This window comes from Lingula anatina, chromosome 1, assembly GCF_051362555.1.
Source record: "Lingula anatina isolate TDL-2025a chromosome 1, LinAna3.0, whole genome shotgun sequence".
NCBI lineage: Eukaryota > Metazoa > Brachiopoda > Lingulata > Lingulida > Lingulidae > Lingula > Lingula anatina.
In genome coordinates this window covers 21,610,773-21,633,993 of record NC_141767.1, presented here as the reverse complement: position 1 = coordinate 21,633,993, position 23,221 = coordinate 21,610,773, and the positions used below count along the sequence as shown (strand labels likewise).

At 35.4% G+C, this 23,221-nt stretch overlaps 1 protein-coding gene and 1 long non-coding RNA gene across 11 annotated transcripts in view; one reads left to right on the top strand and one right to left on the bottom strand.

Moving 5' to 3' along the window:
• Positions 1 to 17,783, bottom strand: part of LOC106178456 (microtubule-actin cross-linking factor 1, isoforms 1/2/3/4/5-like) — a 90,796-nt gene extending 73,013 nt beyond the window's left edge. For 5 of the 10 annotated variants that reach the window (XM_086998732.1, XM_086998737.1, XM_086998739.1 and 2 more), the window contains exons 1-6: positions 10,514 to 11,169; positions 8,472 to 8,533; positions 3,876 to 3,893; positions 3,108 to 3,197; positions 2,835 to 2,912; positions 2,442 to 2,534 (exon numbers count right to left, since the gene is read on the bottom strand). In XM_086998732.1, the coding sequence (XP_086854858.1) occupies positions 2,442 to 2,534; positions 2,835 to 2,912; positions 3,108 to 3,197; positions 3,876 to 3,893; positions 8,472 to 8,533; positions 10,514 to 10,652 (480 nt within the window). In that variant the 5' untranslated portion in view covers positions 10,653 to 11,169. Of the gene's footprint in view, positions 1 to 2,441; positions 2,535 to 2,834; positions 2,913 to 3,107; positions 3,198 to 3,875; positions 3,894 to 8,471; positions 8,534 to 10,513; positions 11,170 to 17,611 lie in introns of those variants that run through there. The other 5 variants (XM_086998733.1, XM_086998744.1, XM_086998743.1 and 2 more) reach the window with 4 other exon arrangements.
• On the top strand, positions 102 to 22,792 carry LOC147764097 (uncharacterized). The gene is made up of 4 exons (XR_015331681.1): positions 102 to 182; positions 356 to 575; positions 17,385 to 21,852; positions 22,503 to 22,792. It is a non-coding gene; the product is annotated as an uncharacterized LOC147764097 (long non-coding RNA).
• Positions 22,793 to 23,221: the final 429 nt, after the last annotated feature.

Genomic DNA, 23,221 nt, shown 5'->3' with positions numbered 1-23,221 from the left:
AGAGTGAGGGACCTGCTCAGCTGCCGGTTAAGTTTGGTAGACTTTAAGTCCAGCAACTCCCTGCATACATTAAGGTACTTAAATACTCATTACTTCCATATATGGAAACTGGGGCACACTGGGGGAAGTCCTAAATCACAGAAGCATGACAAGTCCACTGGCTAAATCCCCAAAAGTACTGGGTAAGTCCTCTTCCTTAGGGCACATGACACCTTTCCGATAACAATTTACACTGCTAAGTAAACAATGGCGGTAATGTTAGTCCAGGTCAGGCTTTAGAATGTGGAAGAAACCAGAGGCCTATTCACACATGCTGGCAGAGTACTCCACTTCTACCTGTATTCTTTTTTTACAGAGTCTGACATAAAACACATTCAGTGGCCTCGATTCTTACCAGTTCATGCCACTGCAGCAAAATACCACAGGCTGTGTGAGCATAGTAAAGTAAACTCAGGGAAATGAGCCCAAGAAGAGCTATGCAGCCGGAGTTATAATAGCCAACTCAACATGGATCACCAGTTACTACATAATAGCTCAAAAGGACTATTGACCACTTGCATGCTTAATTAGTGCAGGTAAGTCAACCACTTCTGTCTATGTAATATCCTTGGTACAGAGTTGACTAAGTAAATTTTACAGAGAGCAAACGCCATAATCATTTCAGCAAAAGGATTTTACTAAGTTATTTTGTTTTCCTTTTTGTCAAATGTGTGTGGAAAAATTACCAAGATAATCTTATGCTTTGGTCAGTCTTCTTATACAATATCTCACATATTGAAAAGAAATGTTTTACAAATGAACTGGATTCCTATTCATTGCCATGCTGAAGGGACACAGAAGTGAGTGCAAACTAGTAATAAAACAGTATATATATATATACAGAATTAAAGGTGCATGTAAGGTAACCAAAGCCAGTCTCTCAATGTATCTGGCTAAGTGAAAGACACCTGTGGTAAATTGTCCCAGGTGACATAATCCAGTTCCTCACTTCAGCATGTAACCTGTCAGCTCCCAATTAAATATCAAAATACCTGATGGCAGTAAAATTAGTGTGTCCACCAACTCCCCCCCCTCAACCCCCCCCCCCCCCCCCCCCCCCCCGTCTAATTAGAGGCTAGCTTGACCCCTAATAGGGAGGTAAATGCTTATTACAGGAAGTCCTCATTCAGACAACCCCCCCCCCCCCCCCCCCCCCCCGTCTAATTAGAGGCTAGCGTGACCCCTAATAGGGAGGTAAATGCTTATTACAGGAAGTCCTCATTCAGACAAATCTTCATGCAAGACCAAAGAACAGATCAAACCTGTAGCTAAATGTATACATCAAGTTCACTTTCGTGTGGAACAGATTTTGAGCTAGCATGTTGCTGGACATCAGTATGGTCAGTAATCATATCTCCCGACCCCAATAAAGATTTGATCACATATTAAGTAGATGACCACAGTCACACTAGAGTCTATCCAGAACTCTATACTTTATTTTTTCAACACAGCTAAGATGCCACTTTTGCATTGGGATTAAGTGGAAGACATAAAAGACATAAAAATTCTTTCTGCTAAGCAGGACTTCAGTTTGGGCAAATAAACAGCTTTTTGGGAGTGGATAACAGATCATCTTTCAAATAACTTCAAAAAGATTCTTCTACAGGGGTAGGTCAGAATGATAACACAGGGGTCAAATGCCTGAAGCACGTCTCAGTTATTTCAGCAAAGTTGGAGCAATCACAAAGCACAAACACAGCAATATAAATCATGTAACTGTCATCTGCAGCCTGAGCCATCAGGACTTCATTTGTATGGCATGTCATTTTTATATCTGAATAATTGCAAAAAAAAAAGAACTGTGAAAAAAGAACTGTGTATCTGATACAAGAAAACAGCTATTCTATGGGTACAGAGAAATACCCTATGGCTTTTAACAAAGGAGAACCCAACCCCTCCTGGCTGACAGGTCAAGAAAAGGTGAGATTAACTTTATCCAAGAAGAGAATATTGTTAAACCCAATAATAATCCTGGCTACAATTACTTTCCTTTTTGAATATATGAAAAACATTGTGTAAATCTAGAATTTCAATTTAACACACCATGTGACCCTTGAAGAGAAATAAATCACCTAATTTGTTTAAAGGGGAATGTAAGGTTAACAAAATATATACTTTCAGTAACAAGTCATTACATATTTAAAAATATCACCAACTAGTATGATAGTGTCTGTTATATGGGTATACTTTACTAGAAAAAATTAAATAAAGTAAATGTACACAAGTTCTCTAGTTATTTGTTAAAGACAATACTTTGAAGTTCCAAATAATTGCATTGGTGGAATAATTGTATTGCCTGGAACAAGGTAAATGACAGATACTTGACGGCCAAATGAACAAAAAAATCTCCCTGAGATACACTTTTAAAAACCATCCATTATTTAAATGAAAAGTAGTCTTACCTGAAAATGCAATATTATGGTCCATATCAATCCAAGAGTCAGTTTGGGGTTGCCATCAACAATTTCATCCGCTCGGATATTGACAAGTTTAATCTGGAGAAAAAATAATTATTCAAAATGAACCTACACTTGGCAAACATTTTTTCCCCTTTTTTGAGCAGGTGTGATTGGCAAAGTTCAAATCTTTTTTCTTGTCAAGGTAATGTGACAATAAATAATCAACAGTAACTTCATTCAGGGTTTATATCAAATGCAATTACTCGATTGCTCCTGACTATAAATGAAAAAGAGGACAATTTACCTTCTCTACAGCAAAAACAACATCACTTATGCACTGATCAGGCATTGAAATAACCTGTTTCGATTCAATGTTTGAAAACTGTGAGCACTTACCCCTCTGTTTTTGAGAAGATCCAACCCAATCTGCACATTGTTAAGTTTGTGGAATTTCAGCCTTCCTCTTTCTCTGGGCTGGAATTGAGAGGTAATTTTCACTTCATGTGGATATGTGTACGTATAATTAAGTTATGTCAAATATATTCCTTTCATTCATACAACAGAGATCCATAAAATATGTCAAGTCATTGTGCTTATAATAGACAAAAGTTTTCTGCAATGATAACATTCCAATAATTTGATAGTAAAACCAAAGAATAATATACTTACTAAAGTTTCTTGTGACAGAACCTCAAGCAGTGTGATTAAATTGTTGCCATCCCTCAGGTCTTCAAATAGGTCACCCACTTGCCTTACAGACTGGAAGCAGATTTAAAATTTGTTTATGTATATAATACAGAAAAAAATGTCTGTGTGAACCAAAATAAAGTTTTAAATATTGAAAGCTCCTAGATTAAAAGAGCACATCAACTCACGGACTAACAAGGCTGACTATAAAAGCAACAGGAAAAACACAATTTGATCATCACATTAAAAATCTGCTACATTTAAAGAATTATGATAAATCATTTGAGCAATTACAAAATGTTGTATGATAAAGAAGACTTCATTTTACACAATATCTACCATATACTGATATCAAGTACTATGGTACAAAGACACATTTCTGGTACTTGGATAAGAACTGAGTGTGTTAGATGTGCTATGTGTCACAACATTGTGCTACAAATACTGATGAAGAAGTCAACATTTTTACACAAGCAGGTATAAAAACAAAATATACAGAGAAGGAAAAGAAATTTAAGACACATATAAATTGGGAACTAACAATATGAGTAAAATATGGAAATATTAATTAATTTTTCGATGAAAAAATTAGCATGTGTACACTCAAACTGAAAATGAATGAATAAACTGAATACTGGAAAGGAAAGTGGGGACAGTCTTACTAAAAACAAGTTTGAGTTCAGCACATTGAAGAATTTTGCTAAAAAATAATACAAAAACGTGCTGGATTGCAAAAGATTTAAAACCGACCTTTGACAATCGCCAGTGCTGAAAATGGTGAAAAAGAAGACTCATCATCAATGAACATCTTCCACATGCTAAAGTAGTTTATAACCTATAGCCTTTATTACCATTATAATTACAATGATGACTGACTGACTACAAAATTAACAATTTTATACATTCAAATATTTGCCCAGCAATTTACAGATTTCACTCAGACATATTATTCATACTCTCTGAACAATCAATAAACATTCAATCTTTAAATGAGCAACTTATTTAATTTTTTTCACATTACGATATCTAATATCATCTCTCATCTCAGACAGATTCTCAAAAAGGTCAATCTCGCCTGGATCAGTTATCCATGGTATTCCCTACCAGCGTGTTCACTATCCAGGCTCTAGCACAGCTATCCTACATACTTAATGGGTAAATATCCCAGGTGAACTGTAAGTTAACCCCCCTGACCTTTGTTAAGGGTATCAGTGGAAGTAAATAACTTATAGCATGGAGCAGCCAGAGCATGACGCACAGAGTGATGACATGTTGTATTATATATATAGGATCTAAAGTCAGGCTCAGCACAGCAGAAGATCACATCTTTCTGTTAGGGTCTATACAAAGTATTTTCAAAAGTGGACTTATAGTTCAATGACTTGAAGATGTATTATCCTTTCTCCCTGAGGATCTGTCTTCTTTCGGTCTTTGCCTTCATTAAAAAACAGACTCAAATTTCAAATTTGTCAAGTTTGACAAGAGTGCATTTTTGTCCAAAATTCCTGGCAGTTACTTGTGATACATCATATTCAACTGTGTCAAAGGAAGATATATTAAATTTAAGATTTTTACAGAACAAATTTCTTATCCAGTGACAAGACTTTGGTGACCTATGACAAGGTAAATAGATATACAACAATATTATTCCTCTGTCTGTATAACAGATGGTGTGACGTTAGCCATGAAAAGGCATTAATACCTGTGTGCACATTTTCTATATCTTGGGTCTTGCATGCTTCCTTGGTCAACACCACTTTTCTGTCCAAAGGATGTTTTTACATGGTGCTTTCACAAAGCTTGTGTCAAAAGGGTTAGCTAAGCTAAACTCAGATGCTGGCAATATAAAGTCAACTTAGCAATAGCAGTCTGTTAAAGATAAGCAGCAAATAAAATTTGGGAAAATCAACTTAATCAGTTTGGAATATTAAGGTGTGCTTACAGCAAAGTCAAGTTGACCCTTCCAAACCGTTTGGTTTTACAGACATCTTCTTTGTTATTAATTATTTGTAAAATGAGGCCATGTGTATGCATTCAAACAGCAAAGCTAAAAATCTTCAGAAAACCTGATAAACTGGAGGAAAGGGTAAAAAAGTACTTTGACCAATAAAATGTCAGGATAAAATAGGTATGCCAGCTTCATATAGTGCCAATAACCAAGGCGCTGACAATAGTTTACTTGTGAGGCTGACTCAGGCTGGTTCTACCTGCCATGCCTCACATCAAGCCACTGGTTTCTGTACTTGGTGACATTTCTGTCACCAGTTTCTGATAACCTACCTGGTCCAGTCAGTGACTAAGGGCCTATTTTCTGACACACAGCATTTTACATAGTGAAATTCCAAATCATTGCTGCTAATAAATTTAAATCACCCTTTGACAGTAATCTTAAAGACCTTTGTACCCAGTAAACTAGTTTACTTGACAGTTCTGTTGGGGGGTATGTGACTGACATCATTTCAGTGAGAGTAACTTTGGGGTAACTTTGAGAATATAATATTCTAAAACCTTTTGTCTTGTTAATTCTCCAAAAGTTGAAAAACATGTCCAGATGTTAGACTCACTTCAACTGATTACAGACATACATTTAGTGGGTTCATTACAACTCCATGCTAATAATTTTCAGTAATAGTTACCTTTTCCAGATAATTAATTAATTAATGGCCCACTAATGTGCATATATCACCAACTGCCCAGACACATAATTATCAATTACTCTATATGGAGTGCACATTGGAAAAAGACTGGACTGCGGCTCAACATTGTTCCAAAGGCATATGTGTTCTTGTTCATGTTTCAGTTTGAATTCTGAAAATCCAGTATACATCATTGACAATTTTGACAGGTGAGACTTTGGCCTCAGGCCCACTCAAAGGGTTCTATTGCCTGTGTTAAGTCACATGGCATTTTTTCCCTCGAATGAACACCTTGTCTCTCATTTCAACAACTTGTTTCCATATACCTTTAAGCTGTTAACAGGGATTATATTTTGTAAGTCTCCTGTTTTAAACACATCTAAAACTGTCATACCAAGCTCTCTCTATGTAAGTGGCATATTTTTGGATTGTGGATGTTATAATACAATCAACTGCCTGATAGCAAGGCTTTTTTTTTTTTTTAGATGAGTGCATCTTATCCTCTCTCCGACCCTAAAAAATACAGCAATATCAAGATAAGTGGTGGCATTAAGATAAAGATTTCTGTTTTGCAACAGTAAAATCAAACTGGAAAAGATAAATCGATGTAAATACATATGTGAGTGAAGTGGGTCAAATCCCCAAATCTCTCCTTGCTGACGGTTTGAGATGTGTGCTCATATCATATATGCGATATGCTGACAACCTGCAATTACGCCACCAGTCATTTTCCCATTAACCTCACAACCTTTTCTTTCATCTTTCTCATTTCCAGGCTTCAATTTCTACACCCATTTAATGACGGCTTGCTTGGTCTTGTACATTCAGTCCTTCCGGAAATACAAATATATTGCTAAGAGTGTGTCATAGGAGTGTGTGCTGGATGTTTTATCATGGAATCTGTATTTTACCGAGACATGGTTTCTCAGTCTCCTTGAAAGTGATATTTTTTATCTTGATGTTTTTTAATACCTGTGAGGATGAACCCAAGTTCCAAGTTTACATGTCTCTAAACAAACAGAAAAAATAATTATACCTTGGGCGTTATAAATATATATTTCTATAATATACTATAAATTTCTAGAACAAACCAATTCAGCAAAAAAAATATCAATTAGCATGTACAGTTACATTACTTCTACAATTTCTATAGGAGTGGTAGCATCAGGTAGCCTCTAGAATGGGAGAAGGAGAACACTGATTCATCACCTACATCTTCTGTGGCGACAGTAATCCTTCCACTACACATAATGTATTCAACACCTCAGAGGGACTGTCAAGTTTTTACTGGTTACTAAATCTTCGTCTTTAACAAGAGTGTATTCAAATTTGCCAAGAAAATAACAACTCAGAGTTGTAGTTTTCTGTATGGGCATCAATTCATGAAAATGAGTCTTTCAATATACATACAGATGGTCACATCTCTTACTTGATCTGTTCTATAGTTGTCCAACCCAAAAGGTCAGTTCTGTCTGGTGGGGTCATTACATGAAACTTATATCATTTAAATTGGTCATCAGAAGCTACTTGATATTCACACAGTGAATTCATGCAGTGACAGTAGTAAATAAATGCAGGTGTTCTGCCTTTTTATTGGGGTGTGTCACATTTCCTGGAGTCATAAAACCATCGTTTATTTTTGACTTCACCTCTCCTCACAGAGAAAAAAAATATAACCCAGCAAGATATTTAAATTTCAATTCTTTCTCTGTTGTAACATTTTCTTTCTTATCTTTTCTTTTTTAAAATGTTAAAATTTTCACATCAGACGGGAACATACCATCTGCTGCCCAAAGTAATACAAGTGATATAATCCATCATGTGGCTTTGTAAATCATATGTCAAATATCCTTTTTTTATCTCAAGCCCAGGGATAACAATTAAAAAAAAAGAAGTGAGATGATGTTTACATCAGTGTTTGTAATGATATGAAAAAAAAACTGGAAAAATGAAGCAGACATATGGAAAATCATAATTATCTAAAACCATGTCTTTCTTAAAAATCATCTGTGTGATTTTCTAAGAGTTCCCCTCAATCAGAACAGTTTTTTTTCACAGTCTTGGCACTCATTAGGCACTGTATGAACATAGGGCCTTTTATCTCCATCCACAGGATACAGTCTTCCTGAATTTCCTCATAGAGAGATAGCCGTTTCTCCTTTGCATAACTCGATCTGGTCATCCTCATTTAAGTGACATTTATCTGTCAAAAGGTTCAAGTGACCATCCATTTTATAAGTACAAGTGTAGTACTCAATGTTCTAGTAAGAATTCGAAAAGAAATGTTGTTTCCCATCTAGCCACTTAGTTTTGTGTGTGTGTGTGTGTGTGTGTGAGTGTGTGAGTGTGAGTGAGTGAGTGAATAAGAGAGAGACTACATGCATGAACGTGCTTGTGTGCATGTATGTGCAAATGCACATATTTTTTTTAGCCTGCTGGAGGAAAGAGGCTCAGAGGACTATAACAAAATGCCCCTAGCTGGCACTAAAGTGTTAATTTCTATGAGTCTTATCAATTGAAAGAATCTTTACACAACATTTCGATCACCCTCAACTTTCTGACTATCCAGTTCAGAATTCAAGTATGAAGCTTATTCATCTCCCACATTTTCTTCTTTACATATCTTCTTTCTCCACGAAAACCAGTATAGCAGCAGAAAATGAATCACTTATGCAGCTTCCTCTGGGAAATACAAGCAGTAATTACTCACCCTTTTAAGATGCTTGTTCACCCACTTAGTGAAAGTTTTCTTCTGTACAGCGTCCCTTTCATCTGAAAAGACAAGTTTGGTTTTTTAATCATAGTCAAGTTCCTTAACATATTTGTTAATTCCTGTTTTTTTAACAACTCTCATTTATTTTGCAATTAAATCAATCATCAAAGAGCTTTACATATTTGTTTTTATCCATAGCAGTTCCGACCAACTGCAAATACAAATCATGAAGTTTCTTTTTTTGTCAGAAGTTATTATAATGAAGCACACAAATAAGCATTTCCACATTAATAAGATGCAGAAAACAGTAACAGATGGTTAGTAATGACACCAACTGGACATTTTTTTACTTCAAAATGCATGAAGCCCATTGTGGGTCAACCATACATGTATTTTTACTATTTGATTCACCCACTCAAACATCTGTCAATATATATTTGCAAAGCTGTTTTGGTTCAAATAGGCACTGAATTCTGATCAAAATCAATATTTCATGAACACATGTAGTGACTGACCCTATACAGGAGCTATACAAGGAATATGAAGGAATTTTGACTGTTAGATTTCGGGAAAATCTTTTTTTTTTTTTTGACAAATATCCCTGAGACTGCCAATATCATACCAAGACAAAGAATTTCAGATCACAATACATATCAAGTGAGCTGGCAAAAGCACAAGCAGATACATAAAATCTGAACATGACATCTATCTTTCCTGACAATACTTCTGATGATAACATCAATAAACAAACATGCTTTTCACTGGTGTGTGTAATGTGTTATCATAAATGATGGTGGGGAAGAGAGGAAGGCCAACTGAATACAGAATGCTGGTGCCAGTATGACATGATATTATACAGTTCTAGTGAGAGGAAGTAGTCTTCTACAGTTCATTTCTATATAATTATGACTGGAAAAGTATAGCACATTCATATATAGCACCTCAAAAGGTAGAAGTATTTTCTGAAGCTTTCTTCTTTTTACTTGAAGAATAGTTGATGTAGCACACTGTTAAACAAGCATCTAAATTGGCAACAGTATTCAATATTTAGAAAACAACCCCTTCATATCATTATCTTCATTATCCTCTCTAGATCCCAGACAGCCCTGGGAATCAGATGAAGTCTATGATAGTTGACCACTATCACAGTTCATTCATTGGTAACTTTATGTAACTCTGGGTAACATCCTGGCACACCTCACCAGCTGATTAACATGGACTTTCATCACCTGTGCATTTTTATACCTTTTCCAAATATGCTTTAAGGCAACTGCTAGTTTCACTAAATTTTATGGGCAAGGGAAGCCAAGAATGCCAAGGAGGGGCAAATGTGACAATAGAAATATGACGCCACCAAAACTGGCAAAACTAGTTTCTCCTATATAAACATCTTGGTAAATATATTTCCGTATTCTTTCCTACCTGTTGTATTTAAGTAATTTGAACAGTGGCATTCTTGAACTAGAATCACTCAACGAAATCACATTTACATTCCATGTGTACTTTATGGAACCACAGGTTAAATACTTTATCTACGGGAAAAAATCTTGAAACATTTTCATTTTAAATGCATAGAGTAACAAATGATGCCATCCTCACATTATCTATCATGTATCTGATCACTACTGAAATATCAGGTACCAATGAAAATATCTAGAACACCAAAAACTTGGTAGATCTTAATCCAGTATTTCCAGAAATGATAAGTACATGGTAATCATATCTGTCAATATACAGCTACTCGGGTATTAAGTGGAGAGATAAAGGCAAGCAGAAAACTGAGAGGTATGTTTGGCCCTCTAGTTGTTGAAAACCATTACGACCCATTAGTTTTACAAAATACCAGACAAAGTATCTTTCAAGGACATTCTGTTTAGATCTTGTTTGCCCACACAGCTATCATTATTTAATAAGGGTGTATTTTCTTGCATCTCTTACATAATGGAATGAACACATGCAAGGCTTCTCCCACATTGTCCAATTTGGGAATTCTATATACTTAAATAGCTGCAAATATTACTTATTGATCCAACCCATACCTGTGTAGCGCAATCGATTCTCTTCGTAAAATTGGAAAGCACTTGATCCCTCAGCAGAGCTGGGTGCATCCAGAGGATTGTTGGATGTCAGGGTAGAGGAAGAAGACTCAAACAGAGCCTGTTTCTCCCACCACTCCATGCTCCCCCCTTCCCTTCCAACTGTGCACTGACACGAGTACACTCTCCTGATGTAACTCTGAGCAATGAAAATTCCAAGCTTGATTCACCCTCCTAGCTAGCTACTGCACTGGCTGTGTGATGATATAGATGACTGAGGGCCATTTCCCCTATGACTGTTCAGTGTACAGATGGCTGTCTAAGTTATGTTATCCACCTTCTGGGAGCCTATTCTGCCTGTTGTCTTTTTCACTTTCATGCCTCGCCAAGTGTCAAATCAAAAGCTTCTTGACTGTGTCACCGCAAATGGACTCGGGAACAAATGGTCAACCACCAAGAGGCTGTGGCCATGCAAAATATCAGTCCCAAAGCACACAGATGTGGTATGTCCTCAGTATGTTATTGTCCAGTCACAAACCTCGATTCATCTCCTCACAACACTTCTGCTCCAGTGCAGGGTGAGCCACCATCTACATCTGACTACTAACACCGCCAGCCAGTGACATTCTCGTCACATACCGTAGGAGTGGTTTGCTCAGCACCCTCAGTCTGGGCCCTGAATCAGGTCAATCAATAGCAGCTTGGAACACCTAACACTACACTAAGTATCACTGCACCACATGACTGTATTTTCTCACAATTCATAGGCATAATTTAGCCCATTGTACATAAGCATGTAGAGTTACTCTCATAATAAAAGACATGGGCCAGACCTGTTTTCCTTTCACCTTTCATTATCAAATGAGCAAGTCAAACGTCCATAAAATTAGGCTCAAAATAACATTTGCACAGAATGCCATGGTGGTGCTTAAATAGTGTTAGCTTAGCTTGTACTTTCAACCCGATCCAGGTAAAAATTAGTCATTCAGATGATATAAATTGTAGCATCTTAGACCCCAATAATCCCTTCAGATCAGCCAGGTTTTATACAGCCTTACTGAGGATATGATTCATCCAGCAAAAATAATTTCACTTTGCTCTTAAAACATATGATTAATAGGAGGAAAATGTCATTAAAACTCTTACTTTACTGAACCTGAATTAATTTGTGAGCTCCTTTATTGAACCAATTATTTTAACATTTAACTGAATATTCTGCAAATTTAGTGACATAAAATCAATACATTGATGGTGTGTCTAGTGATATTACACCAACAAGTTTTATTTAATATTGAAAGATATACTGGCTGCACTTAAAAATGTCCCAATGTCTTTTTTTTCTATATTTACAGAACATACAAAGCTAATTATCTTTCCCTATTCAGACCTCAAAAATAATTAAACCTTTCAAATAAAAGTACCTAATGCAAATATTCTGAAACATACATGGAGACATGGTGGTTCAAGTCATTAAGAACTAAAATAAATAATTAGTAATGATGTAATAAATTAAATTCAATTGCAGGGATGGGTTTAAAAATTATCCATGAGAATGAGAAATTTGATTTAAAGGAAAATTTGATTTGAAGGAGAAATTCCAGTTAGGATACCTTTTATTAAGTTTATGGCCTTAATGGACAGCATGCATCATATAAGTTATGATACCATTAATGCAAAATATCACATTATTCATCTTAAAAGCTTGACACTGCTAATTGGTTTCAGGAAGAGATTTGTTGTGGTCCAACAACACCAATTGTGACAGAGAAGACAGTTCAACCATTGCATTAAGAGTGCCAGCTACACCACCTCGTTTGCCTTCCATGGCATAGTAACAATATTATACAGATTATAATATAATCAATCAATCCAAAAATGACAAAGTAGAAATATGTGAGCCAAAAATTAATCTGAAACAGCATACTGTTCCAGGGGGAGCTATGATGTTAAATCCATGAAATAAACATGAGCCTAGGTTTAAAAAAAAACTCTGAACATTTATCATAGAACCCAACACGTAACCTTGACGAATCTCAGGAGCCATTAGATTTGAATTTAAAAAAAAGTGAAATTCCACTTTTCTGCAGAAAAAGTTCATGTTTGATGAAAAGACACCAATATTTGGGAAAGTCAAAGAATTATCTTAGTCAATTTTTTGATATCAAGTTGAACATCAATTAAAAACATAAAATATGCTGATGCATATTGAGGTGACCCGTAAACTATCATTCGGGATTTTATAAACCATTAATAAATCATGAAATGTGTGTTGCTCAGGCAAGATGGCTGGTGTTTTTGAAATAATGGCTCAGCATCTATTTTACAACCAATACACACTCAATGTTGTATATAAAATAGCCCTTAGGTAAAATAAAGGATATGATATTATGTTAATGTGAGTATTAAAGTGTACACACAGGCGTTTCCTATTCATAATCAAAATGTACTATAGTTTTATTGTCAGCATGGGCGTCTCTGGAGTTTGAGAAATGTTATCGGTGTTTGTCAGAATTCAAGTGTGGTATCAGAATAAAAACACAACCAGTTCACTCCCCCGACTTAACCACAGGAAATTACAAGTAGTATTGCCATTTCAGTCCAGGCAGGCTGCTTTAGCTGGCAAGCCTCTCCTTGAAATAGGTGGATATATCAGATGAGTCATGTGTATTTCATACAAACAACAACATAATACGTAAAGGGTTGTTCAGAATGGGCTTTAATTATATGTATATAAATTAAATGAGCATACACTGTTTGTCATCAGATAACTACATTTATTAACTAGTTTATGATGTCTGGGGTGCATTGAGATATTTTTATTGTCCTGTCCATTGCACAGAAGCCTAAAGAACCACAGACATTTACTTGTACATGCCCAATTCATGGAAGCAGTTTGGACTCAAATCATATTCCACATTGTGACCTTGACTAAACTAGCCTTTACCATGGCAAATGCCCTGCAGCAATGGGCTTTAATTATATGTATATAAATTAAATGAGCATACACTGTGTGTCATCAGATAACTACATTTATTAACTAGTTTATGATGTCTGGGGTGCATTGAGATATTTTTATTGTCCTGTCCATTGCACAGAAGCCTAAAGAACCACAGACATTTACTTGTATATGCCCAATTCATGGAAGCAGTTTGGACTCGAATCATATTCCACATTGAGACCTTGACTAAACTAGCCTTTACCATGGCAAATGCCCTGCAGCAAATCTATATTGTATAAGAGATGTTGGAAGGTTTTCTGTTTTACTGAATGATCAGTGCACTATTGCATGACTGCATACATAATTATGTCTCTCTGTTGAGTGCTGTGAAACAACATGGAAGTGATAAAGCAGGACTGTGCTACTCCACTTGTCATTGGTGATCCATCAATGTACATGTATTATGTTGTCAACCTGCTAACTTGATCAACACACTGCACGTACAGACACTTCATAAAGGATAAAATCACCCTTCATTTTTAACAACTCATTGTGATGTTCCTTTTGAAGTTATAAACAGGTGGATGTCTTTTCTTATTGAAGCTATGATAGATTATTATTTTCACAGGAGTCAAGAGTCGGGTTAATGCTCTCCCACAATGGCACCCCCTGTGTTATCTACCTGTCAGGTCAACTATGCTGCTTTCCATTATGCTAAGGTTGCAAATAGAACTTTCAATAGTAAATCCTCATATTTCTCACCTTTTAATCACCCTTTTCCAATTACTTAAATGGTGTCTTATAGCAATAAATCCATTGTGGTGACCTAAACTAGGTGACAAATCCAGTTTAAGGTGCCACATTAAAACCCGAACACACATTTTTAATGAAGAATTTCAATTTAAATGTGTGGCTTACTGTTAACACAGACACATGTAATACATATATATTCGAGTGGGATATCTCATGGATAAATTCTTGTTTGTAATGTGTTTTTCCACCTTTTTATCATTTTCATCATTATACAGGTAATGAAAGTAATGAATCAAATATACCATCAGTATTAGATGTTGATTCCAATGTAACTATGTCAACAGAGTTATCTGAAACCTTTCAAATAGGTTAATTGTTTTATCAAATATATGCCTACCTAAAGAGTAATTTGTGCATGATTCTGGAATGGAAGAAAAATAAATAATGTTACTTTGCAAAGAGTAAAATCAACATTAAGCTGGAGCTTGCTGTGTAACATGTCCACTAATTTATGTCCATATAAAACAAACAGAACAATGAGCATGGGAGTATATTTGACAAGCAATCAGCATTTTACTGAATATAGTCAATAATAAGCAGCAAATCATTCTATAAAATGTAGAGAAGCTGTCGCAGTAAACAGTGAGTCATTCAACACGAATTCTCTCAGTTGGCACTTCCCACTGGATAAGCTGAACAGTAAACAATGCTTCTATCATGTTCTATAGGTTCAATAGATCATCAGAAACTAGCCTTAAAATATCCCAAGATGCCCACAGATATAATAATGATCTTGCCTTAACATTAACTAAAATATATATAGCGTGGAAGAGCAACATTCCAGAGAGTTTTGCAACATAAATGTTCAATGTGTAGCAGGCCCAATGGTATGGCAATCATAACAAGGTATCAGTGCCCTACTCAGGATGCCTATAACTCTTGGTGTAAGAGCCACGTATGACATTCGGCATGTGCTTGGAGATCTTATCATATGTAGGTTATTATAGGTAGTAAGCTGGCTTTCTACAAAAAAAAAGTACATAGTAACAAAATTAATTATCAAAAATCCACAAAATACAATCAGATTATCATAAGAATACATCAAAATATGATAATCTCAAAAAAAAAAAAAAAAAAAGCCAATGCTAAAGGTATTACCATAATGCTATAAATCTACAATATAATAGAGCCCTTAATATAGTTATAATGTTGTATTTCCATAATACTGGCATACTGCCTTTATTATTCACCAAGAAGCAATTAGCATACACACAAGTGTATACAACTTTAGTGTGAGGCATGTGAGCCGAGACCAAAAAGAGTAGATTTTTGTCTTATTTCCTTTAATCACCAGTCTGGGATTATTGACAAACATAATTTGCCCAGACAGCAGTAAGTGTAATGTGCTAGTGTCTGACTTTCCACATGCCAGTTTAACATGATCCAATCTTTAACAGTGCACCTGCTTCTTCGTTTTAACCTCAAGGTAAATGCCGTAGGAGAGGAGAATCTATTTTTCACGATAAGGTAGATGTTTGAAAGGAAGTGGCTATCCCCTCCACCTACACTCTGTGCCAAAACTGGTTTAGAAGACATTTTCACTGAAGGGATATTAAACATGGCTCCATGGTTCATAATCCTCTATCATGCTTGGCTCATGACGACTGCCTGTTGGAACTTTTGTTCTCCTTCTGCCCAGAACGCTACTCTATAACAAAGCCTGGAGAGTACAGACCCATACAGATGATTTTATGGCACAATTCCTATCAATTCAGTTGAAAATTGCCTGCTCCACGTGTTATGTTATTATACCTTTCAGAGAATTATGAACTTATAATTGAAATGGGAATAATAGGGTTATGCAGTCGCACAGCTTCTAATCTTTTACTATGCGAATCATAAAAGCCAGCTAACATATATTATGTAGTTTGAGGTAAAATATGTTTGCATTATTACCACAGCATTGAAATGAACCTCCTATATATATCACAAGTAGTATATGACATATGTCATTGTACCCCTGCCAAATTTTGTAAAATATTCATTCTAGGTTATTATCTAGCCGAAGTCAATGTTATACTAGTAATCTTCACTTAAAATACAAACCCTTTTCAGCTATCTATAATATTAATGTACAATTAACTACAGTTACCCCCATTCCCTGCTCTTTTGGTCATAGTTAATGGTTCAAAGAAGTCTAGATACAGCAATCTTTAAAATATGAAATATATGCTGGTATATACGTATATCACAACCACTAGTAACCTGTAATGACTTTTAATGTTGTTGCACATACAATCCATATCAGGTCAACAAAAAGTGAATGTGGTGGCTATATTTTCATGGCTATTTCCTTCCCTCCAGCTCTCTGCTGTCAAAAGGTTATAGCATACCAACAATAATATTATAACGACTGGATGTGCTAGTATATATGAATATCCAAGATAAAAATTGAATCACCCTATTTGTTCACAGTAGGCATTTCTGGGAATATTGGGAAATGGCTAGGGAATGAATCAAGGTTACCAAGATTGCAGGAAATAGCTGCCATCAAATATAGATTATATTGAACTCTAAATATTCTCAATGCCTGTACATATATTACATATTGTTTACCAGGCTGAGATAAAATTGTGTTACAACATATAGTTATATAAGAATACTGTTTCTGTTGATAGGTATCATTGCCCACCCAGAATCCCAGCAGGGCTGCTTCTGTCTATAACCTATTTCTTATTGAGAACATTAGTGAATATAAAAGAGAGAGTAACTGGGTTGTCAGCAGTATGACAGATATGATGTATAATATGGAGAATATGACTGCTTCAAGGTGAATGGATTATAGATTATACATCAGCTTCTATGGGATGTGAAAAATAAGTGGAATGAGAATATTAATTACAGGTTATCAAATGAACGCTTTCTTCTTGCATGTATATTTTCTATTTTCTTGACTAAGTTATTTATTGCACAGTATGAAGTGAAAATGAAAATCGAAATGCTCAAATATATTCAAGGCTGGTATATTTTGGTTCTTTGGTATGCTTTATCTGCTGTGAAGGAGAAATTAATATGATCAACTATACCCTATAAAAAAATTTGCATGTTTCCTTGTGAGAGAAACATTCTGTAAATATTATTTCCCATTTGGTCTCTATAATAACTGTTTGTTTTGTGTTGCAGGTCTCTAATGAAAACAAGCTGTTGGCTCCACTGCTGAGAAAACACCCAGACAGAGATCAGCTGATCATCTGAAGGCTCAGATAGACAGAAATACTGACGGACCTGTTAGGACCACGCTACCTGACAACACTCCTGCCAACAGGGGGGGGGGGGGGCGATATCGTTTCATAAACATTATATTTATCTCACGAAAGTAAAACAGAAATAAAATTGAAAGTGAAATGTACCTGCAATTCTGAGGACTGCTCTGTCTGCAGGGTCCAGCTGCAATATACTGAGGGGGAGCTGGAGGTCCCTGAGCTCTGCGTGGAAGCTTCTGTCATCTTCGTATCCGCTCAGGTACCCAGGGTAATATTCCGCCATGGTTAATACGAATTACATCCCGTTAAGAAGAGGGAGAGGCAATCCTCTAACTGAGCTTGCTTGTGTGGTAGAGTAAGGTCAAACGCGGCTTTTAGAGCAGGGTCATCTCATGCTAATATGAACCGGTTTTCACTATTCTCACTGCTTATGTATTTCCGCTGGGTTAATTCCTGGCCAGGGTTTAGGTGCGGGGTAGTGTGATGGTAAGCCAGCAGTCCTCGGTGTTCCTGCCTCACCGGTGTTCACGCTCACGCCGTAGACATAACATTGAACATGGCTGGCTCAGGTGCCTGCTGTTGAATCAAACTCTTTTACTCCCTCCGTTGATTAACAAGCTTTACATGAATTTCCTTGATTATCCTAATTTTCTAACACTGCAATTGATATAAATAGACAGAATTAAGTGTATTTTGATTTTTTTTGATAAATTTATGTGACTCCAGATGAAAATGATTCATATTGATAAAAAAACCAACCGAAATAAATTTAAGATAAGAACAGCATTATTGAATTCGATCACAACATGTAACACTATTAACGATTGGACACGCTGTTCTGCCTTAGGTCATGACCTTTACTAATTCACACATGCTGATGATCTCACTCTAAGGTCAAAGTTTGTATGTATCGTTTATGATACATCATGCAAAAATGAAAAAAAATCAGGTGAGACATTGTACCACTAATTTTTGTTGTCCAAATTTTGTTATTGAAAGGGTTATGGAGAACAGATATAGCACTTTTATACAAATACTTTTATACTTTTTTCAAATATAACGCGATTTGTGAATAACTATTTTTTGGCTTTAATTTTTAAAAAATATGGTTTATGAGCTGTGCTGTAGTATGATGTATCATCTGGGTTTTTACAGATTATTATCTAATTGTCCAACAGGCCAATAAATAAAATGCAGACAGAATAAATATAAGCATCTAAAATAATTCATTAAGACATGTTCATTGTGCTTCAAGAGTAATTATGCATAAAATATGTTCTCACAAGTATTTTTTTGTACAGACACAGATGTGTCTGTACATATAGCAGTCACCTGCGTCTGTCGTCGCCGTCGCCGAGCACCTTTACCGATAACATAATTAGTGGAAAAAAGTTTTTCTTTTGGCTTAAACTTACAGAACTGATGAATATTCATAACATGCAGGTCAATTTCGAAAATCAGCATGATCGGGCCATTCTTATGGAAGTTATACTCTTTTTTCACTTTTTTGATCATATGTGCAACCCTGTTAACATGATAAGTGAAAAACCGCTTTACTTTTTGGCTTGAAACTTACAGACCTGTTAAATATTCATAATATGCAGGCCAAGTTCTAAAATCAGGATGATCGGGCCATTTTTATAAAAGTTATGCTGTTTTTTCTTTTTTTTTCTGTATTTATGCAACACCGATAACAAGATAAGTGGAAAACTGTTTTTCCTTTTGGCTTGAAACTTACAGAACTGATGAATATCCATAATATGCAGGTTAAGTTAGAAAATTGGCATGATCTTGCCATATTTATAAAAGTTTGCTGTGTTTTTCACTTTCACTTTTCACTTCAGCATATATGCAACACCTATAACGCATTTTAAGGAAAAACGATTGGACAATTATCTTGAAATTCACAGGAGTGATCAATGTTACTGAAATACAGATAGTTTTGAAAATAAGGTTGATCAGTTAAGTTTTGGTGAAGTTATATGCCTTTCTTTGTATATAGTTGTTGTTTTCCTCAAATTTTATTCTCAGGCATGTTAACAGTCTCATTTTTGAACTAATTAGATATGCAAAGTTGTTCTTTTGACATTTTCTGCATCTTAACAATATTGTTAGTTGATTATTTAAAAATGATGGTAAACCTGTTATTGTGTATTGTGTAATAAAGTGTCAAAAATGAGATCTTTACAGTTTGTCAGATTCAATCATTCACTATGTTCAGAATCTCAGAATGGAGCAAATTGGACTTTAAAAATTGTTCCATTGATATTTTTCTAATGTCAACAATTTTTTTAGTTGATCATTTAACAAGGCAGCAAAGCTGTCAAATGTACAGACAAAAAGCAGGAAATAACTATGCACAAAATAGGCTACTGTCAATTCTGATGCAAAAGTACATTATGTTAAACTGTAAATTCAACATCAAATTTTAATTATGCTCAACAGGAAATACCAATGAAAGTAAAATGTGTAACAAGCATAAGGCTTCAGGCCCATGAGATTTCAAGTTCACACTTTGAAAATGTATAACTTCCAGAAAAAGAAGCCAATTAGACTGCTTTTCCAACTCAGGCTGCATGCCGATTTTCGAACTTGACCTCCGTTTTAGTAAGATCGATTACTCCTGAGAGTTTCACGACAACAGGCCTATCGGTTTTCCTTGAAATGTGTTTACAGTGTTGCATATATGTTGAAAAGTGAAAGAAAAAAGCATAACTTCTACAATAATGGCCTGATCATCCTGATTTTCGAACTTGACCTGCGTTTTATGAATATTCATCAGTTCTGTAAGTTTCAAGCCTTGAAATAAGTGACATGGTTTTCCTTAAATGGCCATCATGGGAGCAGTGCCCAAAATAGGGGTTTTTTCAAATTTTGATGCAATATTACATAATGTTTAACAGCATGATGACCATCAATTTTTAAGAATAAAATATTAGTATCATGGATATTCAGAAAATGTGACTAGCAAAATTCTTCAGGTCTATGGAACTTCAAAGTCACACCTTGAAAATGCCAAAATGTAAACAAGACAGCACTCTTCTGAAATGTTTTTTTTTCCCATTTTTAACAATTTTTTTACATGAAACAAAATTAACAGTTTACTGCCATTTTTATATGATCTACAAAGAAAATTGATGAGATGGGGAAAATATCAATAGAACAGTGTTAAATGTCCAATTTCCTCCATTCTGAGAAGCTGAACATCGTGAATGATTGAATCTGACAAACTGCAATGATATGAGTTTTATTTCCATATTTGAAACTCTATTACATAATAAATGATGATTAGTTTACCATCATTTTTACACAATCAACTAACAATGTTGTACAGATGCAGGAAATGTGAAACAAACACCTTTACGTATCTTATTAGTTAAAAAATGAGACTGTTAACATGCCTAACAATTGGATCTGAGGAAATGTGAAAAAACAGCATAACTTCTAAAATAATGGCCCGATAATGCTGATTTTCGAACTTGACCTGCGTTTTAGTGATATTGATTACTCCTGTGAGTTTCATGACAACAGGCCTATCGGTTTTCCTTGAAATGTGTTAACAGTGTTGCATATAAGCTAAAAAGTGAAAAAAACAGCATAACTTCTACAATAATTGCCCAAACATGCTGATTTTCGAACTTGACCTGCGTTTTATGAATATTTATCAGCTCTGTAAATATAAAGTCAAAAAGTAAAACAGTCTTCCACTTATCGTGTTAACGATGAAAGTGCACGGTGACGGCGACATCGACGGCGACAGGGACGGCGACAGCAACGGCGACGACAGACGCAGGTGATGGCAATATGTACAGACACATCTGTGTCTGTACATAAAAATGACAGTAAATATGGGCGGCGGTTTATACAAAAATGCAAAACACGATTAGTCGTCATCGTTATCAGAACAGTCGAAATGAAAACACGATTAGTCGTCGTTGTTATCAGATCAGAAGGCAAAATACGACTAGTAGTTGTCAAAACGCAACTAGTCATCAAAACGCAACTAGTCATCATCAAAACGCAACTAGTCATCAAAACGCAACTAGTCATCAGTATAGCCATCTATGGAGGTCTCGTGGTCCGACGAAAAGCTCAGATATCAGAATAATAGCTATAACTGCCATTTTTGTGGTAAAACAGAATATATTTCTATGAGTTGTTTACAATGTCTTATTGTGGAATATAGATCTCATACAAAGAGTTATTATCCCTTTAAATTAAGTGTTGATTGTGCTGTTATAAACATTATTTATTATTGTATCAAAATTGACAAAATGACCTATTTTTTTGCATATTTTTAAGGTGTGACTTATGGGCCTGAAGACCTTTACTAGTCACATTTGTAATTTTCCCTTGAGTACAAGTTCAGAGCTATAAAGTAAATTAAAGTCATAATAACTCTTTGTTTTGGCCAAAAATTGGATTTTCCTGGAGTAAAGGGCAATTTTCCCGTACTAACCAATGGTCAGTGACCCCATTCCTGCATTCAAAGTTAGTCCAGGTTTTTTTTCCTAAACGTTTGGTTTTTTGTTAAAATCTCTTAAGAGCTCTCTCTGACATTGCATAGTCACGCGATATCGAGCGATATTTTCTGGTGACCTACCTAGAACCGCAGGAAAAGCAGATAACAACAACACTATATAACAATAACATAAGATGCATAAGATATATACGTCTTATTACTCAAAATGCATTTATATCTACAATGTGTCCAATTCTGGGCTTTTCGTTATCCGACGCACTGTACAAAAACTCGCTACTTACGTCTGCGGATTGCATCAACCGTTTGGCGCCAAATGTTAGTTTGGTCTCGAATGAACGCGAGAATCTGTGTGACACCCTAACGTCATTAGCAACGGATGCCTTGACGACCATGAAGAAAGGCATCAAAAGCCTATTGACAAGCACAGATTTTAGTTTTACTACAATAACAGCCATTTTAGTGGTAAAATGCAATAGAATATATTTCCATGCGTTATTTATAATGTATTTCTTGCGGAATTTTGAATCTCAAAGGAAGAGTTATTATTGCTTTAAGATTCAAGTGGCCATTAAATGAGATTACGTAAAACACATTTGTTGATACTGTAAACTCCCATAGGTTGAGTTCTCTGCCAGATAAGTGTCCATTATAAGGAAGCGGTGATAATAATGCAGGTAAATATTGTTTAATATTGCAAATAAGTTTTCAAAGAAAATTATTTTGTGTAATGCCAACATTAATGCTATAGATGAATAACAGTACCTTATCTATCCTCAAACACAATGGGGTTATTCATATCATGTTAATACAGCAAGATTGAAAGTTTGAATAAATGTTGGAATATTTTTCTTGTTTTTTTTATTTATTTATTTTTAAACACTGGCATTTTCAAGATGTCACTTTTAACACCCATCCATTTGAACCTCTGCACATTTTCTGTATTTCCACATGAGCAATTGTATTGGTATTTATGTCTTTAAACATTATGTAGTATTATTTTATGCACTGTCATCATTTTTTAATATTGTGATTTTCATTATGTGAATTTGAACTCTCATGGCCCTGAAACTGTAATCTTATTGCAGGGGCAGATTGAGCCTTCTGGAAGACGGTCAGATTTTACATTGACGGGTAACTATTTTTTTCTGTTGGAAAACCATCAAAAACAGAGGATAGATCAACAAAGATAATTTGGAATATTGTCAGAAAATATCTCTCCTGTTCCCTCCTGTTATTGACCATGTTATCTGTTGTTCATGATTACAATTCAGTGT